This window comes from Lithobates pipiens, unplaced genomic scaffold (assembly GCF_037356315.1).
Source record: "Lithobates pipiens isolate NorthernLeopardFrog02 unplaced genomic scaffold, aLitPip1_a1.2 Scaffold_1, whole genome shotgun sequence".
Lineage (NCBI taxonomy): Eukaryota > Metazoa > Chordata > Amphibia > Anura > Ranidae > Lithobates > Lithobates pipiens.
The window spans coordinates 237,114,647-237,141,165 of NW_027507685.1; the positions used below are offsets into that span (position 1 = coordinate 237,114,647).

Sequence of the window (26,519 nt, forward strand, 5' to 3'; positions counted from 1 at the left end):
ATGATTCCCAAACAAAGATCATACCGAAATATCAAGCTATAGGCTTATATCTCTAATTAATTGTGACCTTAAAATTCTTACAAAAACCTTAGCACTACGACTTAATTCTTTCTTACAACATTATATTCATAAGGATCAATCAGGTTTTATCAAACATCGACAAGTGGCATGTCTGGAGGAGACCAGGCATCCCTCATCACCTGGCCAATACCATCCCTACAGTGAAGCATGGTGGTGGCAGCATCATGCTGTGGGGATGTTTTTTGGTGGCAGAAACAGGGAGACTAGTCAGGATCGAGGGAACGATGAATGCAGCAATGTACAGAGACATCCTTGATGAAAACCTGCTCCAGAGCGCTCTGGACAACAGACCGGGGCAAAGGTTCTTCTTCCAACAGGACAAAGACCCTAAGCACACAGCCAAGATAACAAAGAAATGGCTATGGGACAACTCTGAATGTCCTTGAGTTACCCAGCCAGAGCCCAGACTTGAACCCGATTGAACATCTCTGGAGAGATCTGAAAATGGCTGTGCACCGACTCTTCCCATCCAAACTGATGAAGCTTGAGAGGTCCTTCAAAGAAGAATGGGAGAAACTGCTGAAAAATAGATGTGCCAAGCTTGTATCATCATGCTCAAAAAGACTTGAGACTATGGTCACTGCTGACACTCCCTATTCAGGTGCCCGGCCCATTTTCGGGCACAGGGCACCTGAATTACAGTGGCGGGGGTGTTTTTTGGAAGCACCTGATTAGAGCCATAGGCCCTAATAGGCGCCCAAAACAGTGATAAGTGGGCGACATGCTGGGCGTTCGCTGATCACTCAGCTGCGTGTTAGCAAAGCGAAGGAATTCACTTTGCTAACACTGAACCGCCTCTCAGCCAATCAGGTTGCCAGGTCTGTTACTGGTCACCCGATTGACTGAAACATCAGGCGCTGTGATTGGATGCCTGAGAGAGGACAGAAGAAGACATGGAGGACATGCAGGAGGCTGCCCCTGACCCTCTGCGAGACAGGTAAGTGCAGGGTAGCATCTGATGGGGCACAGTAGCAGCAATTGATGAACACACTGGCAGCATCTGAAGGGGCACAGTAGCGACAAGTGATCCGTACACTGGCAGCATCCGATGGGGTACAGTAGCAGCAAATAGGCACACTGGCAGCATCTGATGGGGCACAGTAGCAGCATTTGATGGGCACGCTGGCAAAATCTGATGGGGTACAGTAGTGACAATTGATCGGCACACTGGCAGCATCTGATGGGGCACAGTAGCAGCAATTGATGGGCACACTGACAGCATCTGAAGGGGCACAGTAGCGACAAGTGATCGGTACACTTGCAGTATCTGATGGGGCACAGTAGCAGCAAATGATGGACACACTGGAAGCATCTGATGGGCCATAGTAGTGGAAATTGATTGGTTCACTGGCAGCATCTGTTGGGGCATACTAGCGACAAGTGATGGGCACACTGGCAGCATCTGAAGGGGCACCATAGCGACAATTGATCGGTACACTGGCGGCATCAGATGGGGCACAGTAGCGGCAATTGATGGGCACACTGGCAGCATCTGACGGGACACAGTAGCGGCAATTGATGGGCACACTGGCAGCATTTGATGGGGCACAGTAGCGGCAATTGATTACCACACTGGCAACATTTTATGGGGCACAGTAGTGGCAATTAATGGGCACACTGGCAGCATCTGAAGGGGCACCATAGCGACAATTGATCGGTACACTGGCGGCATCGGATGGGGCACAGTAGCGGCAATTGATGGGCACACTGGCAGCATCTGACGGGACACAGTAGTGACAATTGATGGGCACACCGGCAGCATTTGATGTGGCACAGTAGCGGCAACTGATCAGCACACTGACAGCATTTGATGGGGCACAGTAGTGGCAATTGATGGGCACACTGGCAACATCTGATGGGTCATAGTAGCGGTAATTGATCGGTACACTGGCAGAATCTGATGGGGAACAGTAGTGGCAATTGATGGGCACTCTGGCGGCATTTGATGGGGCACAGTAGCGGCAATTGTTCGGCACACTGGCAGCATTTGATGGGGCACAGTAGCAGCAATTCTTGGGCACACTGGCAGAATTTAATGTGGCACAGTAGCGGCAATTGATCGGCACGCTGGCAGTAATTGATGGAGCACAGTAGCGGCAATTGATGAGAGCAGTGTCAGCACTTGATGGGTACAGCGTTTGATGGCACATTAGCTGTGTTTGATGGGCACAGTGGCTGCGTTTGATGAGCACAGTGGCAGCAATTGATTTTTTTCTTTTCAGTTTATATGTGCCGCCCCTTAAAAAATTTGATCACCGGCCGCCACTGGATTCAACAGTATTGAGCGAAGGCTGTGGATACTTATGTACATTTTTTTTTTTGTTTTGTATTTTCAATAAACTTGCAAGGATTTCAAACAAACTTCTTTCACGTTGTCATTATGGGGGATTGGTTGTAGAGGAAAATAATGAATTTAAGAAATTTTGGAATAATGCTGTAACATAACAAAATGTGGAAAAAGTGAAGCGCTGTGAATACTTTGCGGATGCGTTGTATAGCCATATTATCAGTTATAAACAAATGAATCGTCTGGAAATGTCGGTCATATAATGACATTAAATTCCATTTATCCTGTTAATCCTCTACTATTATAAGCCATATCTCAGCCTGCACGTGCCTTACAATTTACACTCTGACACTGATCTGGGTGATAGTGAAACAGGCGATGACATCACAAAAGAGAGCGAGACAATGTACATAGTAACAATCTCCATAGAGACGGGGGGGGGGCAGAAAAACACAGACTGCCCAGGGTGATGGGAAGTATCAGACAGAGGAAGAGCACAGGGAGCAGAGCACACAGGAGAAAAGAGCTGCTAACAGGTAAGATAAGAGAAGAGAATTCACTAAACTTTCTAGATGGGTCTGCTGGCATCCAGAAAAGTGTTCTTTGCATTCTGTAGTAATAACTGAAAATTTTTTATTTTATAATAACATTTTAAATATATATTAACATACAAAAAAATTACCCATATGTGCCTGCATGGCAAAAAAAAATAAAAAATGAAACCAGCGTTAAAAAACTATCCAGACAATTATATATATTTTTACATGCTAAATGCTTTGATCACTTTGTTTTGCCTACAGGCATCTTTAGGTACAAAAAAAATATTTTTGTGAAAAAAATAACATTTTTATGTTTGCTGCAAAAACAAAAAAGGAATAAAAAAATAGAATAAATACCGGTCGTTTAAAAAAAAATAAAAAAAAATACGATCACATTTTTATGCTTTTATTAAACAGGCCGTCCTTGCATAAATAATTGAATTCTGAAGTTAAGTTACATATTAAGCTGGAATTGGTCTTATTGGATTAAACATTATACCGTCGTCAGACTTCACTGGCAATGCTTTGCTGTGCATTCAGGTGTGACAACTCTTGATGTGCATCCAAAAAGCACTCCATTATGTAATGTAGTAACTGGAAAGTAATGGAATGTATCTACTCTCCTGTTATCTTAAAGGTAAATTATACATTTTACATGTTAACTGAACTTCAGTGCTCCAGCCTATGGGTCTCTCACTGTTTAAGGGCCCTGGATTAATATAATATTTATTTGATTTTGAAAGAAATTTACAATGAAGCTTTCTTAAATTCTTTACAAAGGATATAAAAAAAATCATCAACTCAAATAAAGAAAACTTTACATTAAAACTCTATAGAGCAAATCTGTATTAATGCAACGTACCCAATAATAGCTTATAGTACATAAACCAGAGACATCAGGTTCACAGTCTGTCTCTTAACGGCTTGCCAACCGCGCTATAGCCGAATGACGGCTGCAGCACAGTCGGATATCTCTCTCTGGGAGGGTGTACTGTGACGTCCTCCCAGAATCGCGCTCCCGCGTGCCCCCTGGGGCACGCACCCAGGAATATCCGTGACCGCCGGGTCCTGGATCATGGTAAATGGCCGCCATTTACCATGTGAACGTGCCATCAAATGACTTCCGGTTCCTCTCTCCCCTCTGTATCGATAGGTACAGAGAGGAGAGAGATCAGAGGCAGCAGTGCTGTGGGCTGGATGTGCAGTGCCCACAGTGGTGATATGTGACAGCTCCAGCCATCCATCCATCCATGCTCAGCCATCCATCCTCAGCAATACTCATCCATCCATCCTCAGCAATACTCATCCATGCTCATCCATCCATCCATATTCAGCAATACTCATCCATCCATCCATGCTCAGCCATCCCATCCGTACTCAGCCGCACCCAGCCGTACTCAGCCACACTCAGCCGCACTTAACCACACTCAGCCGTACCCAGTCATACCTAGCCGTACTCAGCCATACCCAGCCGCACTCAGCCATACTCAGTCACACTCAGCCGCACCTAACCACACTCAGTCATACCTAGCCGTACTCAGCCATACCCAGCCGCACTCAGCCATACTCAGCCACACTCAGCCGCACCTAGCCACACTTAGCTGCACCTAACCACACTCAGCCGTACCCAGTCATACCTAGCCGTACTCAGCCATACCCAGCCGCACTCAGCCATACTCAGTCACACTCAGCCGAACCCAGCCGCACCCAGCCATACTCAGGCATACTCATTCATGCTCCACCATCCCCATCCACGGCTCATCCATCCCCATTCATGCTCATCCATGCCACAACAGTTCTCATCCATGCCACATCCATGCCACTAGAGTGCCTCACAAAAGTGTAATAGGTAGTCAAATTAGATTTGACATTTATGCCCCTAGAACACCTGATGGTGCTCCCTGCATGTTGAGCCTCTGTATGTGGCCAGGCTGTGCAAAAGTCTCCCACATGTGATATTGCCGTACTCGGGAGCATTAGGACAATCTATTTTGGGGTGTAATTTTTGGTATGTACATGCTATTTGTTAGAAATATTGTATAAATGGGCAACTTTGTGTAAAAAAAAAATATATATGCATTTTCTTTACACATTTTCCAAAAACTTGTACAAAAAAATGACATGTTCAAAAGACTCATTATGCCTCATAGATTATATGTTGGGGTGTTTTCTTTCCAAAATGGAGTAATTTTTGGGGCGTTTCTATTGTCCTGGTGCTCCAGGACCTTCAAAAGTGTCAGAGGTAGTCAAGAAATGATATGTATAATTTATGCTCCAAGAACGCCTGACGGTGCTCCTTGCATTTTGCACTTCTGTATGTGGCCACGCTGTGTAAAAGTCTGACACATGTCATCGTACTCAGGAGGAGTAGCAGAATATGTTTTGAGGTGTAATTTGTGGTATGCATATGCTGTGTGCGAGAAATAACCTGCTAATATAACAATTTTGTGAAAAAAAAGAAAAAAATGTGATTTTTTCAAAGAATTGTGGGAAAAAATTAAAACTTCAAAAAACTCATCATGCCTCTTACTAAATACCTTGGAATGTCTACTTTCCAAAAAGGGATAATTTGTGGGGTATTTGGACTTTTCTGGCTTGTTGGGGTCTCAAGAAATGAGATCGGGTGTGATCAAATTTCACCATAGTTTGTGGACTTTCACAAAGACCAAATAATATACAACAATTTGGGATATTTTAACCAAAGATATGTAGCAGTATAAATTCTGGTCAAAATTTATGAAGAAAAATTACTAATTTTCAAACTGTTATAACGGAAGCATTAATTTTTTATCGAATTTTCGTTCTTTTTTCTTTTATAGTGCAAAAAAAACAAAAAACACAGCGGTGATTAAAGTGGGTAAGAGGTTAAAAGCTCATCTACTTTCAACAGTTTGTAAAAAAAACTTTGGTGTAATGTACAGTAGTGATGTCTTCTTCAGGGCCGTAGAAAACGGGGTATCATCAGTCCTCCTGTACGGGGCCTGGGCAGCAGGGTGAACCGGATGTGGGCAGGGAGGGTGATCAGTGCAGCAGGGGGACAATTACTGGAACCAATTCCCTGTATTTTTCTCCCTACAGCATCTGATAGCTGGCTTCTTCTCCTCTCCCTCCCATTGGCTTTCAGCTGCTGCAGAGAGAGCCATACAAAGTATTAGCCCCAATAATTGCCCCCCCCAGTACACTGAACACCTTTCCTGTGCACCATATGTTTCCCTCTGCTGCCCATGCCCCCCTGTGTGCGCCCTGCAGCACTGCTGGCTTCCCTCTTCTTCTTCCCACCAGCAGCTGTAAGTACACAATAGATCCTTCAAGATTGTGAGTGGGGTAAGGGTTAGGTAGATATGTCATATTTACCAGCCGCTTCCTTTCCTGAATGAACACAGTGAGTGATCTGTATCGATCACTCACCGTGTTCTTTCACAACTGAAGCATTGGCTGTATGGGGCCCCCTGTCGGGTTGTCTGTATGGGGTCCCGTGGTTTCTAACAGCAGCCCTGGTCATCTCCATCTAGCGGCCAAGGTGAACACTACTTGGTTCAATGTTATTCTACTAGAGGGTGCACACATGCAACCTCCAAAAACCTGTGAGGGGGTGCCCCAAGGGCCTCCACAGAGTTTAATGCAGTACTGTCCAAGCTTTGGCTGGGCCAGAACCCATTTAAATAACATCACCTCTTCCACCTTTTCTCCTCCTTCCATCTTGCACAATTGACGATGGTTTTTCATATAAATGCATTTTATTTCATTTTTTTAAGCTTGACTTTAAAAATTCTCCTTTAGGCGTATCCGACCACCCACTACTCCTGGAATCATACATCCCAGGAGGCAGGTCGCAAGATCTTGCAAAGCCGCATATATGCTGCAGATCCTTAGCAGAGACCCACTACATGTCTGCATATGTGCGGGAAGGCGGAATCTAGAACATTCATGGACTCGTCGCAGGTCTCTGCCAGGATTATTGGACCTGGCATGGTGTCTGTGCGTGTAGCAGATCTCATTTCAAGATAGCTGTGCAGGAGTGCCACAGGGAGAATTTCACCAATATGTCTGTTATATAGCATACCTGGCCGTAGGCCCTGGAAGCTGGAAATCACTGAAGTAGACATCATTACTCCACTGATCTTTATTTACTTCTGGGTCCCCTGACTCCGGGACTTCCAGGAAACTGGTGTAACGGTGTCTACTTCAGTGATTTCCAGCTTCCAGGGGCATTGGCCGGGTATGGTATATACATAGTACATTGGTCAAAGGTGGACCAATGCAACTGTGTATAATATAGCCATGCCTGGAATATTTAATCTGCACTATTGTGCAAAAAGGATAGGCAGGTGTGAAAAAATACTGTAAATTAAAGAGGAAGTAAACCCTGATGGGTTTACTTCCTCTTTGATTCCCTGCAAAGGTAAAGCATAATGGACTACTGTGCATTGCATAGTAGTCCATTATGTGTCACTTACCTGACACAGGAGCCAGTGATGTCACCGCTGTCTCCTGTAGTCCGGAGCATCCATCTTCTTGGTGGGTCTCGCTGCTCCGCCGCTGTCATTCGGCAAAGCCGCGATCACGTCACCCCCGCGCATGCCGCCACTCGCAGCATATCGCCGTTGATGGCGGCACGCTCAGTGCGTCTTTGCGCATGCGCCGTAGACAGCGGTGCCTGTCTTTTGGCAAATATCTCCTAAACCGTGTAGGTTTAGGAGATATTTCTTGGACCTACAGATAAGCCTTAATCTAGGCTTACCTGTAGGTCAAAGTTGGTTGTAAGGGTTTACAACCACTTTAAGAATGCTTTCAGAAATAGCAACAGTGTTAATAGTTTAACTCCATTTACAGAAATGCAGCCCTAAACTTGCAAGGAACCTCCACCATGCTAAACAGTTGCCTACAGACATTCATTATTGTGCTGTTCTCCAGCCCTTCACCAACAAACTGTCTCTTGCTACAGCCAAATATTTCACATTTTGACTCATCAGTCCAGAGCACCTACTTCAATTTTTCTGCACCCCAGTTCCTATGTTTTCCTATTTAAGTTGCTTAGCCTTATTTGCACATCAGAAGTATGAGTTTGTGGCCGCAGCTCTTCCATGAAGACCACTTCTGGCCATACTTCTCCAGACAGATGGGTGTACCTGAGTCCTATTTGTTTCCGCCAGTTCTGTGTTGGTGGCACTGCTGGACATCTTCCGATGTTGAAGGGAAGTAAGCATGATGTGTCTTTCATCTGCTGCATTAAGATTCTTTGCCCAATCATTATGTTTACGGTCCTCAACATTGCTCGTTTCTTTGTGCTTCTTCAAACGAGCTTGAAGAGCACATCTTGAAACTCCAGTCTGCTTTGAAATTTTTACCTAGGATTGGCCTTGCTGATGTAGTATAACTACCTTGTGTGTTCAGTCTGATTCATGTATGACCTGTGACATGAAATAGTCTTCACAACCCTCACCTTAGCAGCAGAGTTTGGCTATTCCTCACTTAGTTTCAAGCCCCCTACACAGCTGTTTCTGTTTTGACTGCGTTTCAATTTGTACATGAAATTGATGGTCATTAGCACCTGCTAATTAATTAATCAGACACCTGACTCATATCTTACAAAATCCCTGACTTTGGGCAAATGTACAAAGTGTGCAAGTGTAAGACCTTGTACACACGGTCGGAGATTCCGACAACCAAATCCGTCGGATTTTGTCTGTCTGATTTTGTCCGAAACTGTTGCATACACACGGTCGGACGAAGTTGGCGGAAAATCCCATCTTTCAGAACGTGATGACGTTATTTCATTACAACGAGACTACATTCAGGCTAGTAGCCAATAGCTTTGGTGTAGGAATTTGATCTGAGCATGCGTGGCACTTTGTCCAATCGGAATTCTCTACACATGATCGGAGTATGTCCGATCGGAACATTTTGTCGGAAAATATTTCCGGCAAGTTGGAAAATTTGGTCCGACGGATATTCCGACGTAAACAGTCCGATGCAGACCACACACAGTCGGAATATCTGACAAAACGCTCCGATCGGACACATTCCGTCGGAATCTCCGGTCGTGTGTACAAGGGCTTAGACCCCTTTCACACTGAGGTGCTTTTCAGGTGCTTTTGTGCTAACAAAAATGCCTGAAAAGCTTATGAAAACCTATTTCCATTCAAATCAATAAATGCTTTCACACTGGGGTGGTTCGCTGGCGGAGCGAGGAAAAAAACTCCTGCAAGCAGCATCTTTGGAGAACTAAAAAAGACCCTCAAAAACGCCCCTCTCCATAGAAATTAATGGAAATTGTCTTGAAAACGCTTGAAAAGCATCTGTAAAGCTCTTCAAAAGTGCCAAAAAAGCCCTAATAAGCTTTTCAAAAGCGACTGAAAAGCTCTTCAAAAGTGCCTCAAAAAGCGCCTGAAAAGTGAAGCAAAAACGCTCAGTGTTTTAATGGCAGTTTAAAAGTGCCTCAGTGTGAAAGTACCCTAATGCCGCATACGCACGGTCTGAATTTCGACCAGCAAAAGACAGATGAGAGCTTTTCGTCGGAAAATGCGACTGTGTGTATGCTCGGAATTTTGCTGGCCGAATTCAGGCCAGCAAAAGATTGAGAGCAGGGTCTCAATTTTTCCAACGGAAAAAGTTTCTATCGGAAATTCCAATCGTGTGTATGCAATTCTGACGTGCAAAAACTCACGCATGCTCAGATTCAACTACGAGACGGAAGCTATTGGCTACTGGCTATTGAACTTCCTTTTTCTAGTCCTGTCATATGTGTTGTACGTCACCGCGTTCTTGACGGTCGGAATTTGGTTTGACCGTGTGCATGCAAGACAGAAATCCTGTCGGAATTCCATCGGAAAAACCATCAGAGCTTTTTCCGACCAAAATTCTGATCGTGTGTACGAGGTAAAAGAATTGAGGCTGGTTTGAAACCAAAGGGTAGTCACATCGATAATTAATTTGATTTTGTTTGTTTTTTCTTCTGTTTGCTCACTGTGTATTTTGTAAACTTATAAAAAAAGAAAAAAAAAATATATATATATTTTTTTAAAGCATTCTTACTGTACAACATTTCTTCACATCTGCCTAAAACATTTGCATAATACTGTATATAACATTTATATTAACCACTTCAGCCCCAGAAGATTTACCCCCCTTCAAAAAAAGTAATCACATTTCTTCATCAGTTTAGGCCAATATGCGTTACATATTTTTGGTTAAAAAAAATCCCAGTAAGCGTATATTGATTGGTTTGTGCAAAAGTTATAATGTCTACAAACTGTGGGATATATTTATGGAATATTTATTTATTTTTTACTAGTAATTGTGGCGATCATCGATTTTTTAGCGGGACTGCAACATTGCAGTGGACAAATCAGATACTAAGTGACACTTTTTGAGGACCAATGACACCAATACAGTGATCAATGCTAAACAATATGCACCGTCAGTGTACTAATGACACTGGCAGGGAAGGGTTTAACATCAGGGCCAATCAAAGTTGAATGTGTCCCTAGGGAATGCTTTCTAAAGCCCCATACACACTATCAGATTATCTGCTGAGTTTTTCCTTCAGATTTACCAAAACCATGTAGTGGAAGGGCCTGCCTGATTGCATACACATTGAAACTCCTAAGGTTTGTCCTGATATTATATGGTTTTGGTAAATCTGAAGGAAAAAGTCAGCAGATAATCCGATAGTGTGTATGGGGCTTAACTGTGTGGGAGGTGCTTGTACTGTGGGAAGACAGAGACCCCATGTTGATGCTCAGTATAAACACAGAATTTCTGTTTTCCCTTGTCATAGAAAAGCAATCTGCTTTGCTCCCGCTGTGTCCAATCACAGTGGGAGCTGGCCGCCTGCCGGCAGCAGACGTGCTCGCCGAGAGTGGAAGTGGAAAGACGTACAGGTATGTGATTTTGCCCGTCAGCAAGCGGTTCAGGGGTCTCAAACTGGCAGCCCTTCAGCTGTTGTGAAACTACAAGTCCCATCATGCCTCTGCCTGAGGGAGTCATACTTGTAACTGTCAGCCTTGTAATGCCTTATGGGACTTGTAGTTTTGCAACAGCTGGAGGGCCTAGAAATTTGAGATCCCTGGGTTAAAGTATAATAAAAAAAATCAAACGACAGGCTGGGAAATATAAAACCTCCAACACTACATTGTGGAAACAAATGATTGATTCATCTCTAATCGCTGTCCAGGCCACCACTCAGTCTGTGCCTATCAGTTGTTGTGTTTGAGGTGCTGCCAGGTTTCCTGTCTATTAGACATTGTATGACTTTGTGTTCTGTAGCATAATTGCCATTTCCCTGCCTTGCCCTCCATCTGTAACTATGGCCACAGTGTATCAAACTGCAATGTTGTTGTATGTTTGCTATGTACAGTCTTGTATATAGGCCAAGTACTCTTAAAGCCCAATACCAGGAAACTTTAAAGTTATCCTTTGCAGTGGAGCTATTATATTCCAGTGTGAGACATTTTGTCTCTTTTGATAACTTAAGGCCTACTGTTGGCCCCACGGCAGTCACTCTGTAAAATTAATTACTGCATACAAAGTCTAACTTGGGCACAGAGCACTACTATATACATAATAATAGTATATTACATAGAATAAATGGTAACTATGGTATGTAAATTAAGATATTTTGTCCCTTTAACTTTTCAGGACCCATTGTTGACCCCATGGCAGTCACTATTTAAAAGTAACTACTGCATACCAAATCTAAATTTGGCACAGTGCACTACTATATACATATTAATAGTATATTACATAGTAAAAACATTAACTATGGTATGTAAATTAAGATATTCTGTCCCTTTACTCTTTCAGGACCCAGTGTCGACCCCATGGCAGTCACTCCTGTGGGCTCTGCCACCTGGCGAGATGCTTCCTACAAGACGATCCGACTGGCCCACAGTCTACAAATACGTCCCTTTTCTACTCTTCCCTGCACTGAGATCAGCCAAGGAAAAATAAAACCGCAAGATGAAAACACCCAAAGAAAGGAAACTACTGGGCCTCAACCAACACCTCCACCTTTTCATCGGGACGTAATAGTCAGCACATGCAATGCATATGCCCGTGATTACATGAGAGAAACCCGAAGCTCTGTGTTCATCCTCAGACAGGCTTTGTGGGAGACAGATCGCCATATCCAGAGATTGCAGAAAGAAAGAGACATATTGGAACGATCCCATGCCAACACTCGAAGAGATGTGTTGACCAATAATGAGACCCTGCAATTACGCAGTACAAGACCAATGACCGAGAGGGTGAGCAAATACTTTTGCTGATCTTTAATGCCATCTGCTGCTCAAGAATGACGCAGCAATCCAGCCTACAGTTAAACGGACATACAATCCAATGAGAGAGCCAAATAAACTTCCCAAGTGTCTAAGGTAATTTAATGTTAAAATTGATTCATAGCATAATTGGGCCAGCCAATTTTGGGTGCCAAACACCCTTTCATCAGGGCTAAGAAACAAGTACAGTGTCATTGCCAGGGATCAGATTTAAACACCAGTAGCTATAGCAGTAGAGAGGCTCCCAGCAACCAGCTGGATAAGTGCAGCAGCAGGTCACCTGATGTGGGGTCACCTGATGTTAATCTAAGCCCTAGTCAGTGTTCACCACAGCTCCTGGGTTTTGCTGTGTGTTAGTATCAGGTCATGGTCCTCAGGATCGCCCCCCAGGAGGTAAGTAAGCCAGAGTCCAGTAGCAAATATAGCAGGTAGGGATCAAGCAGAAGCATAGTCAGTAAAAAAGCCAAAGGCCAGTAACAACTGGTTGAAGGTTGGGAATAAGCAGAAGCATGGCGAGGAACAAGCCAAAGATTGGTAATGAGTAGTATCAAAGATAATGACGGCAGTAGGAGTGATAAGAGTGATATATTTGCTGGTGAGAGCTCAATAATGTGATAAACAGGAAGTGTTAAGCCAAGGCTTTAATAGAAAGTTTATGGGAGGAGCAAAGTGTCCGGGGAACTGTCCAACATACTAAGTGGCTCAGCAAGAAGACACATCAATAGACACAGCAGAGGTCGCGGGGTCAGACCCGGGTCCTGACATACTATGAAGTTGACATACTATGATACCCTGATGAAGGAGAGTGTATTTGGCCCCTGAAACATGTTGGCTCTATTATGCTATGAATTCATTTTATCATGAAATTATCTCTGACATTTTTTGGTGCTCTCGCTGTATTGTATGTGTCCGGATTCTCAACGCTGGAACCATCCCCTTTACCCTGAGGGGAGTCTTGCTTTCTGTGGAGTGCTGCCGAACCAGAGTCAGTGTGCCAGCTGACAATTTTAGTGACCCTTAGAAAATCTAAATCCATTTCTTTGTTTGGTCTTGTGTTTGAACCGGTTTACCAAAACTCTTTCAGTCAAATTAAATGTATATTTGTAAGTGTATCTAAAGCCCAACCTTTTTATTTTTTATTTTTGTATAGATTGGGAAAAATGTAGACCCTATATCAGGTTTTATTGCTCTCAGTTCTATCTCGTCTTTATTTGTCCTGGTGGCCATTGTCCCCAGAATAGAAAGTGTTAGTTGAGTCCAAAATATTAAGACGTCACCAGTACAGGAATAGAGGAGAAATCTTACAATGGGAACATTTGTTCTTGTAACAACTGCCTGCAAGGGGATTTACTTCTCGTTCTGTCTACATGGCAGGAAGTGATGGGAAATCCCCCCCAATAGTACAGAGATAGTGAAAACTGGTAGAGATTTTTTTTTTCAAGTAATAGTTTATTGAATTTTAACAGGTTTACAGCGTATCAAATACAGGACAATCAGTACATAAAGGGAAACGATCATTAGATACCAGGCTCACATTGTCATAAACAACCATTCTAATGCAAGAGAAACACATAGAAATAAGATAAACCTGAGGAGCATTGGCTAGAGATGTTCAAACTTTTCTTATGCCGCGTACACACAAGCAAATTGTCCGGCGTATTTAGTCTGCCGAAACGCATTTCAGCGGACAATTCGATCGTGTGTGGGCTTCAGCGGACTTTTCCAGCGTAAAGTCCGGCGGACTTAGAAAGTAGTTTTGCACTCCAATCTTTCCGCCGGACTTGGGTTTCAGCGGACAATACGATTGTGAGTATGCTAGTACGGCGGACTAAGAATGACACATGCTCAGAAGCAAGTACGAAAAAGGAAGCTATTGGCTACTGGCTATTGAACTTCCTTTTTCTAGTCCCGTCGTACGCTCTGTACGTCATCGCGCTAGCAAATGCCGGACTTTCTGTGTGTCCGTGTGTGGCCAAATCCGTTCGGTAGAAAGTCCGCCGGATTGTTTTCCGGACTAAGTACGCCGGACAATTCGCTCGTGTGTACGCGGCATAAGAAAAGCCTGTGTAGAAAACCATTCTAGGGTGTGGTAAAAAAGGTAAGGGGTAGCAAATGGCCAGCTTGTAATGAAGTGAGCAGCTGCTGCCTTTGAGGGGGCAGGGAATAACCTTAATACATAGAAAGGTTAGACTGGTGAGCAGGGACATAGAAGGGGGTCGATTTGATAGGGACCATCCTAGGCCCACCCTAACACCAATCACTGGTAGAGGTTTTTACTCTTTTCTTACTCTATCCAAAATGGAAAACAAAAAAGTTTTGGCTTTTTGTAGCACCCTCCTAGATAGGCCGCTAGATAGCCTAGGTAAATGTAGTGTTTGTTTTTGGCTCCTTTGTAATCAGTGGAGCAGATTGTTATTGCTTTGGGCTCTTCTGGGCTCTGCAGGTTTGATTGATTCTCCCTGTTTTCTAGAGAAGTAAATCAGCGGCCTGAAAATTGATGCAGCTTCAGCCAATCCCTGGGGAATGATAGCCAGTGGGTGGCTGGGAAGTGCATAAATAACATTGAGGTCTGAGGCAGCCCCGTTCTTCCAGGAGGAGAAGTTCCCATACTGAAGGGCTACTGCCGTTCTAGGCAGCCAAGCTGCAGCTCTACCTGTGTTCATTAAGGTCCCAGCTGTAGGGGGGCCTGTTTGCTGAGAATCTCTGAAGCTAATCAAGAGATTTCACTGAAGAGCCGGTCTGGAGAGTTCAGGGTAGAAATGTTTGTCTGATATTGGAAGGAGGCATCTAAGTATCCAAGGACATTTTGAGTACAGACCTAAATGTAGGATCCTGGTGACTGTTGCTGCTCACATCCCTTGCGTGACAGTACTAGTGTTTGCCTTGACTGGGATATCACTGATGGTGTCTCAGTGCAGTCCATTTTCTGGGTTATTACTAAAGGGGACTGTCCGAAGGAGTAGTGCCAACGTGAAAAGTGCCCTCTGATGTTCAGTGTCCAGCCCAGCATGCTGTCATTAGCCAATTCTAACATATAGCATCTTTTTTTTTTTTTTAGTACCCAGACAAAGTTGACACTCTTCTTCAAGAGGAGAAGAATGGCCTCCTGGACCTAAAGCGACACACAGAACGCCAGCTACATGAAATCTCAAGACAACTTAAAGTCAGTCACCAGCCTACAGGGGGCAAAAACATCCTTTATCCTTATCTGTTATGTGCCACTGTTGAAAAACATATGTCAGCCTGTTTTTGGATAATACAAAGTGGTTCAGGAACAGAGTAACACAGGTTTGACATTGTTCTTGAAGACCCTTAAGCTGGCCATACACTAGTAGCATTCCGAGTTCAAAGTTCAAATAAAAATTCTTAGGACATTCGACTTGAGGGATATTGTTTGCAAGTACCTTTGTTTGCTTTTAACATTGATTTTGGAACAAATTAATTTTACAAAAAGAAAACCACATACATTGTTGGAAATTCATTAATTCAAGAAAATGTTTCCAGCCTGCGCTTTCTATCCTTCTCATTTCAGTTTGAAAAGGAATATTGATTAGACCCAACTAAAAATTAGAAAATTTTATTAATGTTCTTAAAGCAAAACCATTTCAAACAAAATTCTCCTAGTGCAGTGGTCTCCAAACTGTGGCCCAAGGGTCGAATGTGGCCCTTTGCTTGCCATTAACTGGACCTTGGGGCACTATTCCACCCACTGACACCAAGGATGGGGAAAGCTTTCTCCCACTGATATCACCAATGGGGCATTTTTTCTTCCACTGACACCAACAGTGGGGCACTAGTTCTCCCACTGATCTGAGGCATTATTCTTCAAACTAACCCCAGCAATTTGGACTCTTGCTCCCACAGACACCAGCATTGGGGCCCTATTCCTCCCATTGATACCAACAATGGGGACCTATTCCTCCCACTGATACCAATGATGAGCCAAAACTGACCATTTGTTTGTAAAGATTGAAGACCCCTGTACTAGTGTATGGCCAGCTTCAGCCTGTGCAAGGTAGGGGGGTTATTATGTGGCAAATCTGGAAGTATTTGTTATCACACCAACATGGAGATTGATCAGCATGTTGGAAAATTTCTGTAAATTAATTTGCCAAGAACTCCTCACTTATTAACAATTTTTCACCAACCATACTGCATTTGTTTCAAGTACAACTTGTTCTGTTACTTGTAGTGTGCCATGCACCTTCCTGAATGTCTCTCTGGTCTTGCAGGTGCTATATTCTCACCGGAAGAGACTATCAGAGTTTTGCAAAGAAAAGGGCAGAGTATTGGACATTATCAGTGAGAACGCTCGGCCTCAGTCATATGGACAGACAACACCAGGGGGCAGCACTCTTCTTGGCTTGGAAAATAAAGGTATTGGATTATCCCTAAAACAGACAACCACCATCACATTCTGTTAATGTGTTTGCTTTACTTGCTACAATCTATATAATCAAAGTAGAACTCCAGGAAAACAATTAAATATACAACTATATATGTGTGAAATGCTTTACCTGCTAGGAGGCACTGACTGGCAGGATTGTAGACAGTGCGTATGTGTCACCCAGGCTTCTCACTTACACATGGTGAGGGGTTCAGGGTTTATGGCAGATATAGAAAAAATAAACTTTGTCATTTTCTAAGAATTGTAAAAAGTTGTGTTCTGGGTCATGGAAACTGGAGACTTTGCAGAGCTTTGCTTGGGATAATATAAATGCCTGTGGACAGCTGAGACTAATAATGAGGTCTGGCTCCCAGTTAAAATGTGGACCTAGGAATGGAAGCTTTATCCCACTCAAAGCTCTACAAAGTCTCCGGGCTCCAGGACACAAAGCACAACAGCCACAGGTCCACTGGTCTTTATATAGTTGTGGTTTAGGTCCTGGAGCCTGGAGACTTTGCAGAGCTTTGAGTGGGAGCACGCCTCCCATGGGTACATATTTTAAATGGTAGCCAGACCTCATTACTAGTCTAGGCTGTCCAAAGGCCTTTATATATGTGGACTAACTGGTGCTCAGAGTTCTCTCTGTGCTGTGGAAGCCTGCTGCTGGGTGAAAAGACTGAATGCTGACAAAGCATTAAAAGGTACGTGAGCTGCCTGTTTGTTTTAGGGAATTTTTGGTCGCCCCCCCCAGAAGGTGAGTAAGCCAGAGTCCAGTAGCAAACCTGAGTTTGGTTAGTGGTTGGGATGAGCAGATATTTACCCTCCTGCATTGAGACTGTTTGCTTCCCGCTTTGTTGAATAAAGTTGCAGGAAAGACTTGCTTGGACTGTTCTTGGGTGTCCCTCTCTGGTGCATCGTTTACTGCTGCCAATACAAAGCCATAAATACAGAACTGTCCCCTGTAGCTCTTAATTTCTACTATTAGATGTCCCCATTCTGACATACAGCATTGCTTAATCCACGTTCTCTGAGCCTAGGTTGCCCTGGACCTGGGGGGTAATAAGAGGTAGGTACCAGGTCATATTCAGGTATTTACACTAATTACATTTAAAGCAGACATAATATATTAATAGAGGTAATATTATATAAAGTATAATAGTGATAATATCCATTACAAAACCATATTATTGTGTGCTTCTGACTTCAGCATAGTTTCATAGTTAGTAAGGTTGAATAAAGACACCAGTCCATCCAGTTCAACCTGAGTGAGTGTCTACAATTTTCCCTATCCCTGTACATTGCACACTCACATCGGTCCCTACCCTTAAGGAGCCCACAATCCAAGGTCCCCATTCATATACTAGGGCCAATTTTTTGGACAGAAGCCAATTAACCTACCTGCATGTCTTTGGAGTGTGGGAGGAAACTGGAGTACCCAGAGGAAACCCACACAGGCACAGGGAGAACATGCAAACTCCAGGCAGGTAGTGTCATGGTTGGGATTTGAACCAGCGACCCTTCTTACTGCTAGGTGAGAGTGCTACCCACTACACCACTGTGCTGCATAATTGCAGTGTTTTCTGTATTAGCTGTCTAATTTTCTTTGATGCTTTTTTTTTTTTTATTTTTTTTTTTTGATTCTTTGATTCTTTTTTTAAAATGTCATTCTCCATTTTAAACACAACCCCTTTAATGCCTTGACATGTTTTCTCTTTTGTCAGATTGTCAGGCTGCCATGAAGGACACCCGCTCAACGCGTGAAAATTTCAGAAAAACGCAGCCTCCCAACTGGCAGAAACCGTTGGACTGTGCAGAAATAAAAGACAGCGTGACACAAGGACTCCGCAAAAAAGCAGAGGAGAGCTCCCGAATCCGGGTAACTCCCATACTTATCAACATTATGGTCCCTAATCCTGGGACACAGTTAACCCCGCTAATGGTCTGTAGTGCATTCATCCACTTTTTGGGTGGGCCTGCCCAAATCATGACCATTCAACAGGTTGGTCCTACCAAGACCCTGCCTCTTACTATGTAGGGATGCCTACTTGCAGGCCCTATTCCCGCCATGCCTTTTTGAAGTACTGTGCGTGTACAGTAACTCAAATAAGGTTGACGCTGTGATCTTGGGACATGGCCTGGGACACAGCATTGGTGGGACAGGCCAAAATGAAGGACTGAAAAAAAAGAGGGGAAGGGAAGAGAGGCATCAAGCAGGCTCTGGTTTAGCACAATTTTTTTTATGAAAAAGTAAGCGCACAAGTATATACACTCACAATAGGCAACAGGCAGTGGCATGCAAGGGGAGGTCTCACGGGAGTAGTCCAGGGAAAGCCTAAGCCAACGATGCAGAGAATCGCTGAAGAACTGAAGTGGGGGCTTGGATGTTCTCATCAGTGGACCCCACATAGAGAGAGCTGTCAAGCTCAACAAAAGATATGTCAGCCCAAGGAGCAGTGTAGCCAATCAGGACACGTTTCAGTGGCAATGCACACCTCCTTCATCAGGCTTTTATTTTGATTGTTGGGCGGGGGGGGGGGGGGAATTTGTGCTAGTAGGGATGATTGGGGGGGTATTCGTGCTAGGAGGGGAAATTTGGGGTGGGGGAGGATTTGTGGTAGGAATGGAAATTTGAGGGATAGAGGATTTATGCTAGGTGGTGTGATTTTTTTTGGGGGGGGGAGGGGGCATTTGATTTGAGTAGGGGGTGTTGTTTAGCGGGGGGGGCAGATTTGTACTGGGCAGAGGGTGACTGTATGCTGTGAGCAAAGAGCAGTCACTAGAAGTCACTGGCTCTCTGCTCTGCCCCCCTAGCACTAACTGGAGCGGTGGACTGTGGAGGGGGCTGGAAGTGGCTGGCTCAGGCTCTCAGCGGTGCACTAAGAGTCTGAGCCAGCTGCTGGTCAGACATCTGGGTGTATCCTGGCATTATTGTCAGGATCCCTGTAGAGTCAGGACCAGCTCTGTGACATCAGCTGACAGCAAGCTTTGGCCCACTGTTGGCTAATTCTGGGTCAGAGGAGTGCAAAGGAGCTTTGGCCATATTTTTTCTTTAACACACACACACATATATACACATATATATATATATATATATATATATATATATATACACACACATATACACACACACACACACACACACATACATTATATTATATATATATATATTCTCACACATATACACATATATATATATACACACATACACACATACACAGGGCTTTTTTTCAGCGGGAACGTGGGGGAAAGGCAGTTCCAGCACCTCCAGATGAGGAGGTCTACTGTTTCTGGTGGGGGATCTATTGTTGCTTGGGAGGGGTCTTATATTGCTGGGGGTCAGTTGTTGCTGAGAGAGATCTACTGTTGAGGGAGGGGTCTATTGTTGTTGGCTGCCATAACATCCACTATTGCTAGCTGTGAGAGATCTGTTGTTGATGCCATGAGCCTATTGCTGCTTGGAGGGAATTTTGGTCTCGGTGGTCCATTGTTGATGGGGGAATCTATAGTTTCTTGGGGGGGCTCTATTGTTACTATCTGCAGGGGATCTATTTTAGTACTTTTCTTGTTATTATTAACGAATTCCATAAAAATTCCATACAAATTTTGAAAATACTTGGTACTGTATTCTCTAAAAAAGGCAGTACTGGCAGATGGGTAGGGGGTGAAACCAAGGAATGGTGCTCATAGGTGGGAAGAGGTGATTCAGAAAGGGGGAGTTCCTGCACCTATTGTCTAAGAAAAAAAAGCCCTGTATATATATATATACATGTGTGTGTGTGTGTGTGTGTGTGTGTGTGTGTGTGTGTGTGTGTGTGTGTGTGTGTGTGTGTGTGTGTGTGTGTGTGTGTGTGTGTGTGTGTGTGTGTGTGTGTGTATATATATATATATATTTATATATATATATATAATATTATATTATATAGTGGAGAAAATAATTATTTTATCCCCTGCAGATTTTGTAAGTTTGCCCACTTACAAAGAAATGAAGGATCTATAATTTTTATCATAGGTGTATTTAAATGATAGACAGAATATCAACCAAAAATCCAGAAAAAAGCACATGATACAAATGTTATAAATTGAGTTGCAAGATAAACATTTTTAGGGCGTTGATCTTTCCTAGCCACGAAAGAGACTTATATCTCATGTGGTTTAAATGGTCTTTGACTTTATTCAAGATAGGGATGTAGTTAGCCGTATACAGAGCCGACAGGGATGCTGTAAGTTTTACACCCAGATACCCAAGCTCCCTCTCACACCAAACGAAAGGGAATGAAGGTTGAATTGCCTGTTGTTCTTTTTTTTGTCATAGTTATATTTAAAATCTCTGACTTTGATATATTCATTTAGAAATTTGTCATCTTCCCATATCTATTAAATTCCTTCATTACGTTGGGTATTGTTGTCCTGGGGTTTGAAATATAAAATAATAGGTCGTCTGCATATGCAGCCACCTTGTATTCCCTATCACCTACTCTCACTCCTCTTATGTCAGTATTTTTTTCTAATTGCAGCTTATAGGGGTTCCAATGCCAATAAAAATAGCATCGGTGACGGGGACATCCCTGTCTTGTACCATTGTGTAATTCCAGGGAGGGAGATAAACTTCCTTTTATTTTAGCTGTGGGGTGATGGTGAAATGCAGTTATCCATCGCATCATCCTTTCCTTTATTCCTAAATTAATGTATATTTTCAAAATTATTCCAATAAAAGTCCCACAAGAATTTTTTGTGAAATTAAGAACTATAACGATAACATTTATTTGGAGGCAAAAACATCCAAGAATTTCATATGCAACATTGGTAAAAGGGAAACAATCAGGGGGATTAGCAGCACCGGATTTTAATAGATATTATCAGACAATTATCAGATCACGAATAACAGGTTGTATACATGACAAAGATAGTTAGGCCCCTTTCACACGGGGCGGATCAGTTCATCCGATCCGCTCTGCAGACGGATAGAAAAATAGGATTTTCCTCCGTCTGCAGAATCGGACTGTTGCGGAGGCGGACAATAGCGGGTGTCTGCGGATATTCATCCGCAGACACCCGCTGTCCCATAGGAATGCATGTATGTCCGTATTTCATCCGCAAACGGATGGATGAAATACGGACAAACTGTCCGCATGTGTGAAAGGGGCCTAACGGGTGGGTGGGTGGGTATTGAGAAAGCTCAAAGCAAATTGGATTTAGGGAAAGCAAAGCAGTCAATCATATCTCATGTTTCAAATAAAACAAGGATTTAATTGCTGTGAGTAAGGCTAGATTCACCTGAGTCACACAGAAATGCACAATGCATTCCTGTGCAATTCAAATGCGATTCAGAATAGTGCAATTTGAGCCCATTCATTTTTGAATGGGCTCACATTGCACCACACCTCATCAAAGTTATCCATGCACAACTTTTGGAAATGCACTGCAACCCAATTCTATATTACAAAAGTACTATGTGTCTCTGCGACCTGCGTTTGCAGCGTTATTAACACTGCACTGACAACTGCTGCAGATCGCCATAGCAATGCAAGTTGAACGTGGTTCAGGAAACACGCATGGATCACGGGTTTCCCGTATAGAACTCTAGTATGAACTGAGACTAAAGCCTCATACACAAGATCAGACTTTGTACAAACTTTCCCGTGGACTTTTGTACAAAGGGCGTTGGCTGTAAATTTGTATTGCATACACACGATCTGTTTTTTTTTGTTTTTAAGTTGCCTTAAAACAGCTAATTTGCATGTTTGTTGTCAAAAAGTCCGATGGTGTGTACGGGCCTTAACTGTTTTAACAATATATTTCTTGGGCTATAGCAACTGATGTCTTTCAAGAATAGATTCTGTTTTTATAACTAATGAATAAATGTTAAATAAAAAATGTCTTGTATCAGGAGGATGTGACGCTGGCATTGGGAAACGTGAGGAACATAATTCAGAGGCAGCAGAGGCTGTACCAGGAGATGGAGGGCAGTTATCAGCTGCAGCTGGTATGTATGATACATATATTCAGATCAGGGTGTTCCCTGGTTCAAGCTCCGCCCACTTCTGAGGTCATTAGGAACTCAGAACCAGTGGCGGCCCATCCATAGGGGCGTAGGGGCGCCGCCCCTCTAATCCTTGCGTCCAGCCCCCTCATCTACATGCAGGGCACCAGGCGTATGGATTCCAATGGTTTATTTTTTATTTTTTTTAAACGTGTAGAGCCAGAGGCTTTAATTGGCTTCAAAAAAGGGTGGTTTCGGGGGTGGGGGGGGCAGAGCACTGCATCCTGAGCCCACCCAGTTGTGTGACAATAGCAAATTAATAATTTCTAATATGACAAATCTTTCAGATTCTGGTCAGGTAAAATGTATAAAAGCAGCGCTCCTGTCAAAAGAACCTCTTGACTGGCTTGCACATGCAAAAAACACACATATGCAGAGTATATATATGTAATATTGGACAATTAGGGACAAAACTACATATGTCACAAATGTAACCGTATCCGTATTGGATCAAGGTGGTGGGTATGTAGTAAAATCAGCTTATGGGTGCACCACTCACCAAGCTTCTTCAAACTATACTCCACAAACCCCACTGGGGTTCACACTCACCAGATCCTAGAAGTAATTGGGCCTCAATACGATATCCTGTCCCATACTCGGCGCGATCGTCACTGCATGATATCAGGAACTGGAAATCCGGAAACAGTGTTAAGAGGAGCCTTGGTAACCATGCAGGACTGCTCCGCCCCCTGTCTCTGGCGCCAATGGCTTTCCCGAGGGGGGAAAGCCTAAAAAAAAGCCTAAACAAAAACAAATGTGGCCGCCACATTTAATTATTGGTAAGCTGCAATAGATTACATTTTTGGTGTTGGGTACTGCTTTAATCATCAACTTAACACAGGTGCAGTGTTTCCTGGATAGCACAGGCTTATCTGGATTGGCTGTGTCACTACATGTCTGAGTCGATCTTTTGAATACCAGACAAAACAATTCCCCCCCCCGGGCAACAGTTGGTCCAGGAAAAGGAGCCAAACACCACCAGGAAAGCCTGACAACATTCAGATATTGGTGGATGAATAAAAGGGTTGGGGGGGGGTAAATAAATAACATGGGGCCGTATATTATAAAATGAAACAATGGGGGAGATGTATTAAAACTGGAGAGTGCAAAATCTGTTGCATCTGGTCACAGTAGCCAATCAGCTTCTAACTTCAGTTTGTTCAATTAAGCTTTGACAATAAAAGCTGGAAGCTGATTGGTTTCTATGCAGAACTGCACCAGATTTTACACTCTCCAGTTTTAGTAATTCTACTAAGTAGATTCCTTAGTAGATCTGTATAATGTTACATACATGTTCCAGGGTCCGGAGTCCACCTTGGATCTTTCTGTAAGAGAACGTCTGGATCGTCCACTGGTCAGAATCCTCCAGAGACACCCAGGAACCCAGCTCCCCGAGAGCACCCTAATCTGCCAGGTACAGCCAAGTGTTCTCTATGTACAGTATATACAACCAGAAAAATGTGTTTCTACTAAGTATTATTTCGGTACCCCCTTGTAAGAGGGGGTTCATGGTTGGCTGAATTTGATGCCAAGAGCACAAGACTCTACCCCCGCTCTTGTCCTGCTAGGACAAAGTCCCTCCTGTGGAGTCCAAACTGTCTGCCACCTTGTGCCCCACTCAATGCCAGAGGCCTCCGCATGACATTCCCAGATATTAACTTTTACATTCACACATATAAGCAGTCTTGCTGTACTTTACTGATGGTATTCAGGGAATGGCAAAACAGTCACATCACCAGGACACTCCAGAGCCACTTGGCATTGCACAATCAATAACATTGTCAGGACCCAGGTCTGAACCTGCAACCTCTGCTGTGTTTGGTAATGTCTCTTCTTAAGACAACCATGCCTTGTGTCTTGTGTGTCTTGAACCTTGAACTCCTAGCCCCTCCCATGAACTTCCTATTTAAGCCATGTCTTTGCACTTCCTGTTTGCCAGATTATTGTGTTCGCTTTACCCAATATCTCACTCTTGTCATCTGCTGTCTGTTTCTCCACTACTAATTGTTACTGACCTTTTGCTTGTTTATTGACTATGCTTCCACTTGATCCCTACCTGCTATATCTGCGACCAGACCGCAGCTTGCTCACCTCCTGGTGGAGCAATTCTGAGGCACATGACCTGTAATAACATGCAGCAAAACCCATCTCAACCATCAGGACCTCTGGTGAATCCCAGTTAGTACTTAGACACCGCACCTTAGGTGAGCCCACATCATCCGCCAAGGTGACCTGCCCATATGCTCTGTCTGTTGGCCTCTCTACTGCTAAAGCTACTGGTGTTGGAGTCTGACCCCTGACCGTGACACATATTTAGTGGAAGGTCCACAGTAGTCACATATGAAAGCATGTGCATAACTTCAGCAGCCTTCTCCCTTTCAGTCTCTCCTCTCTCTGGGGTCATCAGTGCTCACAGGACTATGCTCTTGTTAGTCATCTTCTTGATAGGTAGATCTCTCCCAGGGGACCCTCTAGGTAAGCATCACACAGGGATCTTATGGTCTGGCCTAAATGGTCTTTTGCCAATCTGTGCTAGTTCCCACCTCCAAAAGGGACAGAGACTACAGCCTACTCCTCCTGAACACATATCCACACCACCTGCCCTCCTGCCCTGTCCAGTGTCTATGTCTGCTGCTCCTCCCTACCGGACATGCCATGACGGCAGATTGTGTTACCAATGATTTGTTTGGTGACTGTGGTTCCAACTGCCTTGAGATCATTCACAAGCTCCTCCCATGTAGTTCTGCGCTAATCCCTCACTTTTCTGATGATCATCCTCACCCCATGAGGCTAAATCCTGTATGAAGCTCCAGACCAAGGGCGATTGATGGTTATTTTGTATTTCTTCCATTTGCAAATAATCGCTGCAACAGTTGTCTCCTTCTCACCAAGCTTCTTGTTGATGGTCTTGTAGCCCATTCCAGCCTTGTGTAGGTCTACAATCTTGTTCCTGACATCCTTGGACAGCTCTTTGGTCTTGCCCATGATAGTGAGGTTTGAATGGAAAAAAGAGATTCTGTGGATAGGTGTCTTTTATACAGTGGTGACCGCAATGCAGGGTGCAGGTGCGCCATCCACCTAACCCATGCGCCCGGCCCCTAATCTACATGCGCGGTGCCAGACGTATGGAATCCAATGAGTTTTTTTTTTTTTAAGCGCGCGATTAGAGCCTGAGGCTCTAACTGCCCATAATGTAAGATTTTCTGCATTCATACATTGGATTTGGTTTGAAAATAGTCTGACAACAATCAATTTTTCAACCAAAGTTGCAATTTTATTTTTATATATGTACCCTATTTGTGTATAATATTTATAATGTTTTCTCTCCCTCAGGGCTCTGCTTCTCTGGAGAAATCTCTTGGTAAAACACAGGATCAACTCGGCTCTTTACACGTGGCGCAGATGAAGCTGCGAGAAGACCAGGACAACAAGCTGTGGGGGGAGCGCATTGACCAGACCGCCGCCAGACTGCGAACGAAGAGCACCAAGGGCCGGAGAGAGAGGCTGTGCCTGTGAGCTGAGAGATAGCCGAGAGAATGTCAACCAACCGCAACAACACTGATTTGCTATATTAAAAGTTATCAAAACATTTTTGAAGCTTAAGAATTTTATTGCGGCTGAACATTTACAGTAGATTTTTTAGTTTACGCACCCCAAAGTGAGTGTAAATCCTGGGTTGTGCAGGTTCAGCTTGATGCCAAAGAACGAATTATGGGTATTATGGGTGGAGAGGGGAGAGGTATCCTAAATACAGCAATAGCAGAATGGACCCCTAATTATAATGTGCACCCCCCCCCCCCCAAACAGGGTTGCCACCTTTTCTTCAAGTCAAATCCGAACACTTTAGCGGCGCACAGCAATCTTTTTTTTATAGTATAAACTTTACATATATTTTTCAATTAAATAA

At 43.7% G+C, this 26,519-nt stretch overlaps 1 protein-coding gene across 2 annotated transcripts; it reads left to right on the forward strand.

The window, feature by feature from the left end:
- The first annotated feature begins 2,829 nt into the window (after positions 1–2,829).
- Positions 2,830–26,201, forward strand: TEKTL1 (tektin like 1). 2 transcript variants are annotated; one of them, XM_077484735.1, is made up of 8 exons: positions 2,830–2,904; positions 11,713–12,155; positions 15,244–15,348; positions 16,418–16,562; positions 18,294–18,448; positions 22,460–22,555; positions 23,913–24,026; positions 25,946–26,201. In XM_077484735.1, exons 1-8 carry the CDS (start codon positions 2,838–2,840, stop codon positions 26,126–26,128), a joined length of 1,308 nt encoding a protein of 435 aa, XP_077340861.1. In that variant the 5' UTR covers positions 2,830–2,837; the 3' UTR covers positions 26,129–26,201. The 2 variants fall into 2 exon arrangements, with proteins under 2 accessions (XP_077340861.1, XP_077340863.1); XM_077484737.1 differs by lacking the exon at positions 2,830–2,904 and adding an exon at positions 10,770–10,790.
- Positions 26,202–26,519: the final 318 nt, after the last annotated feature.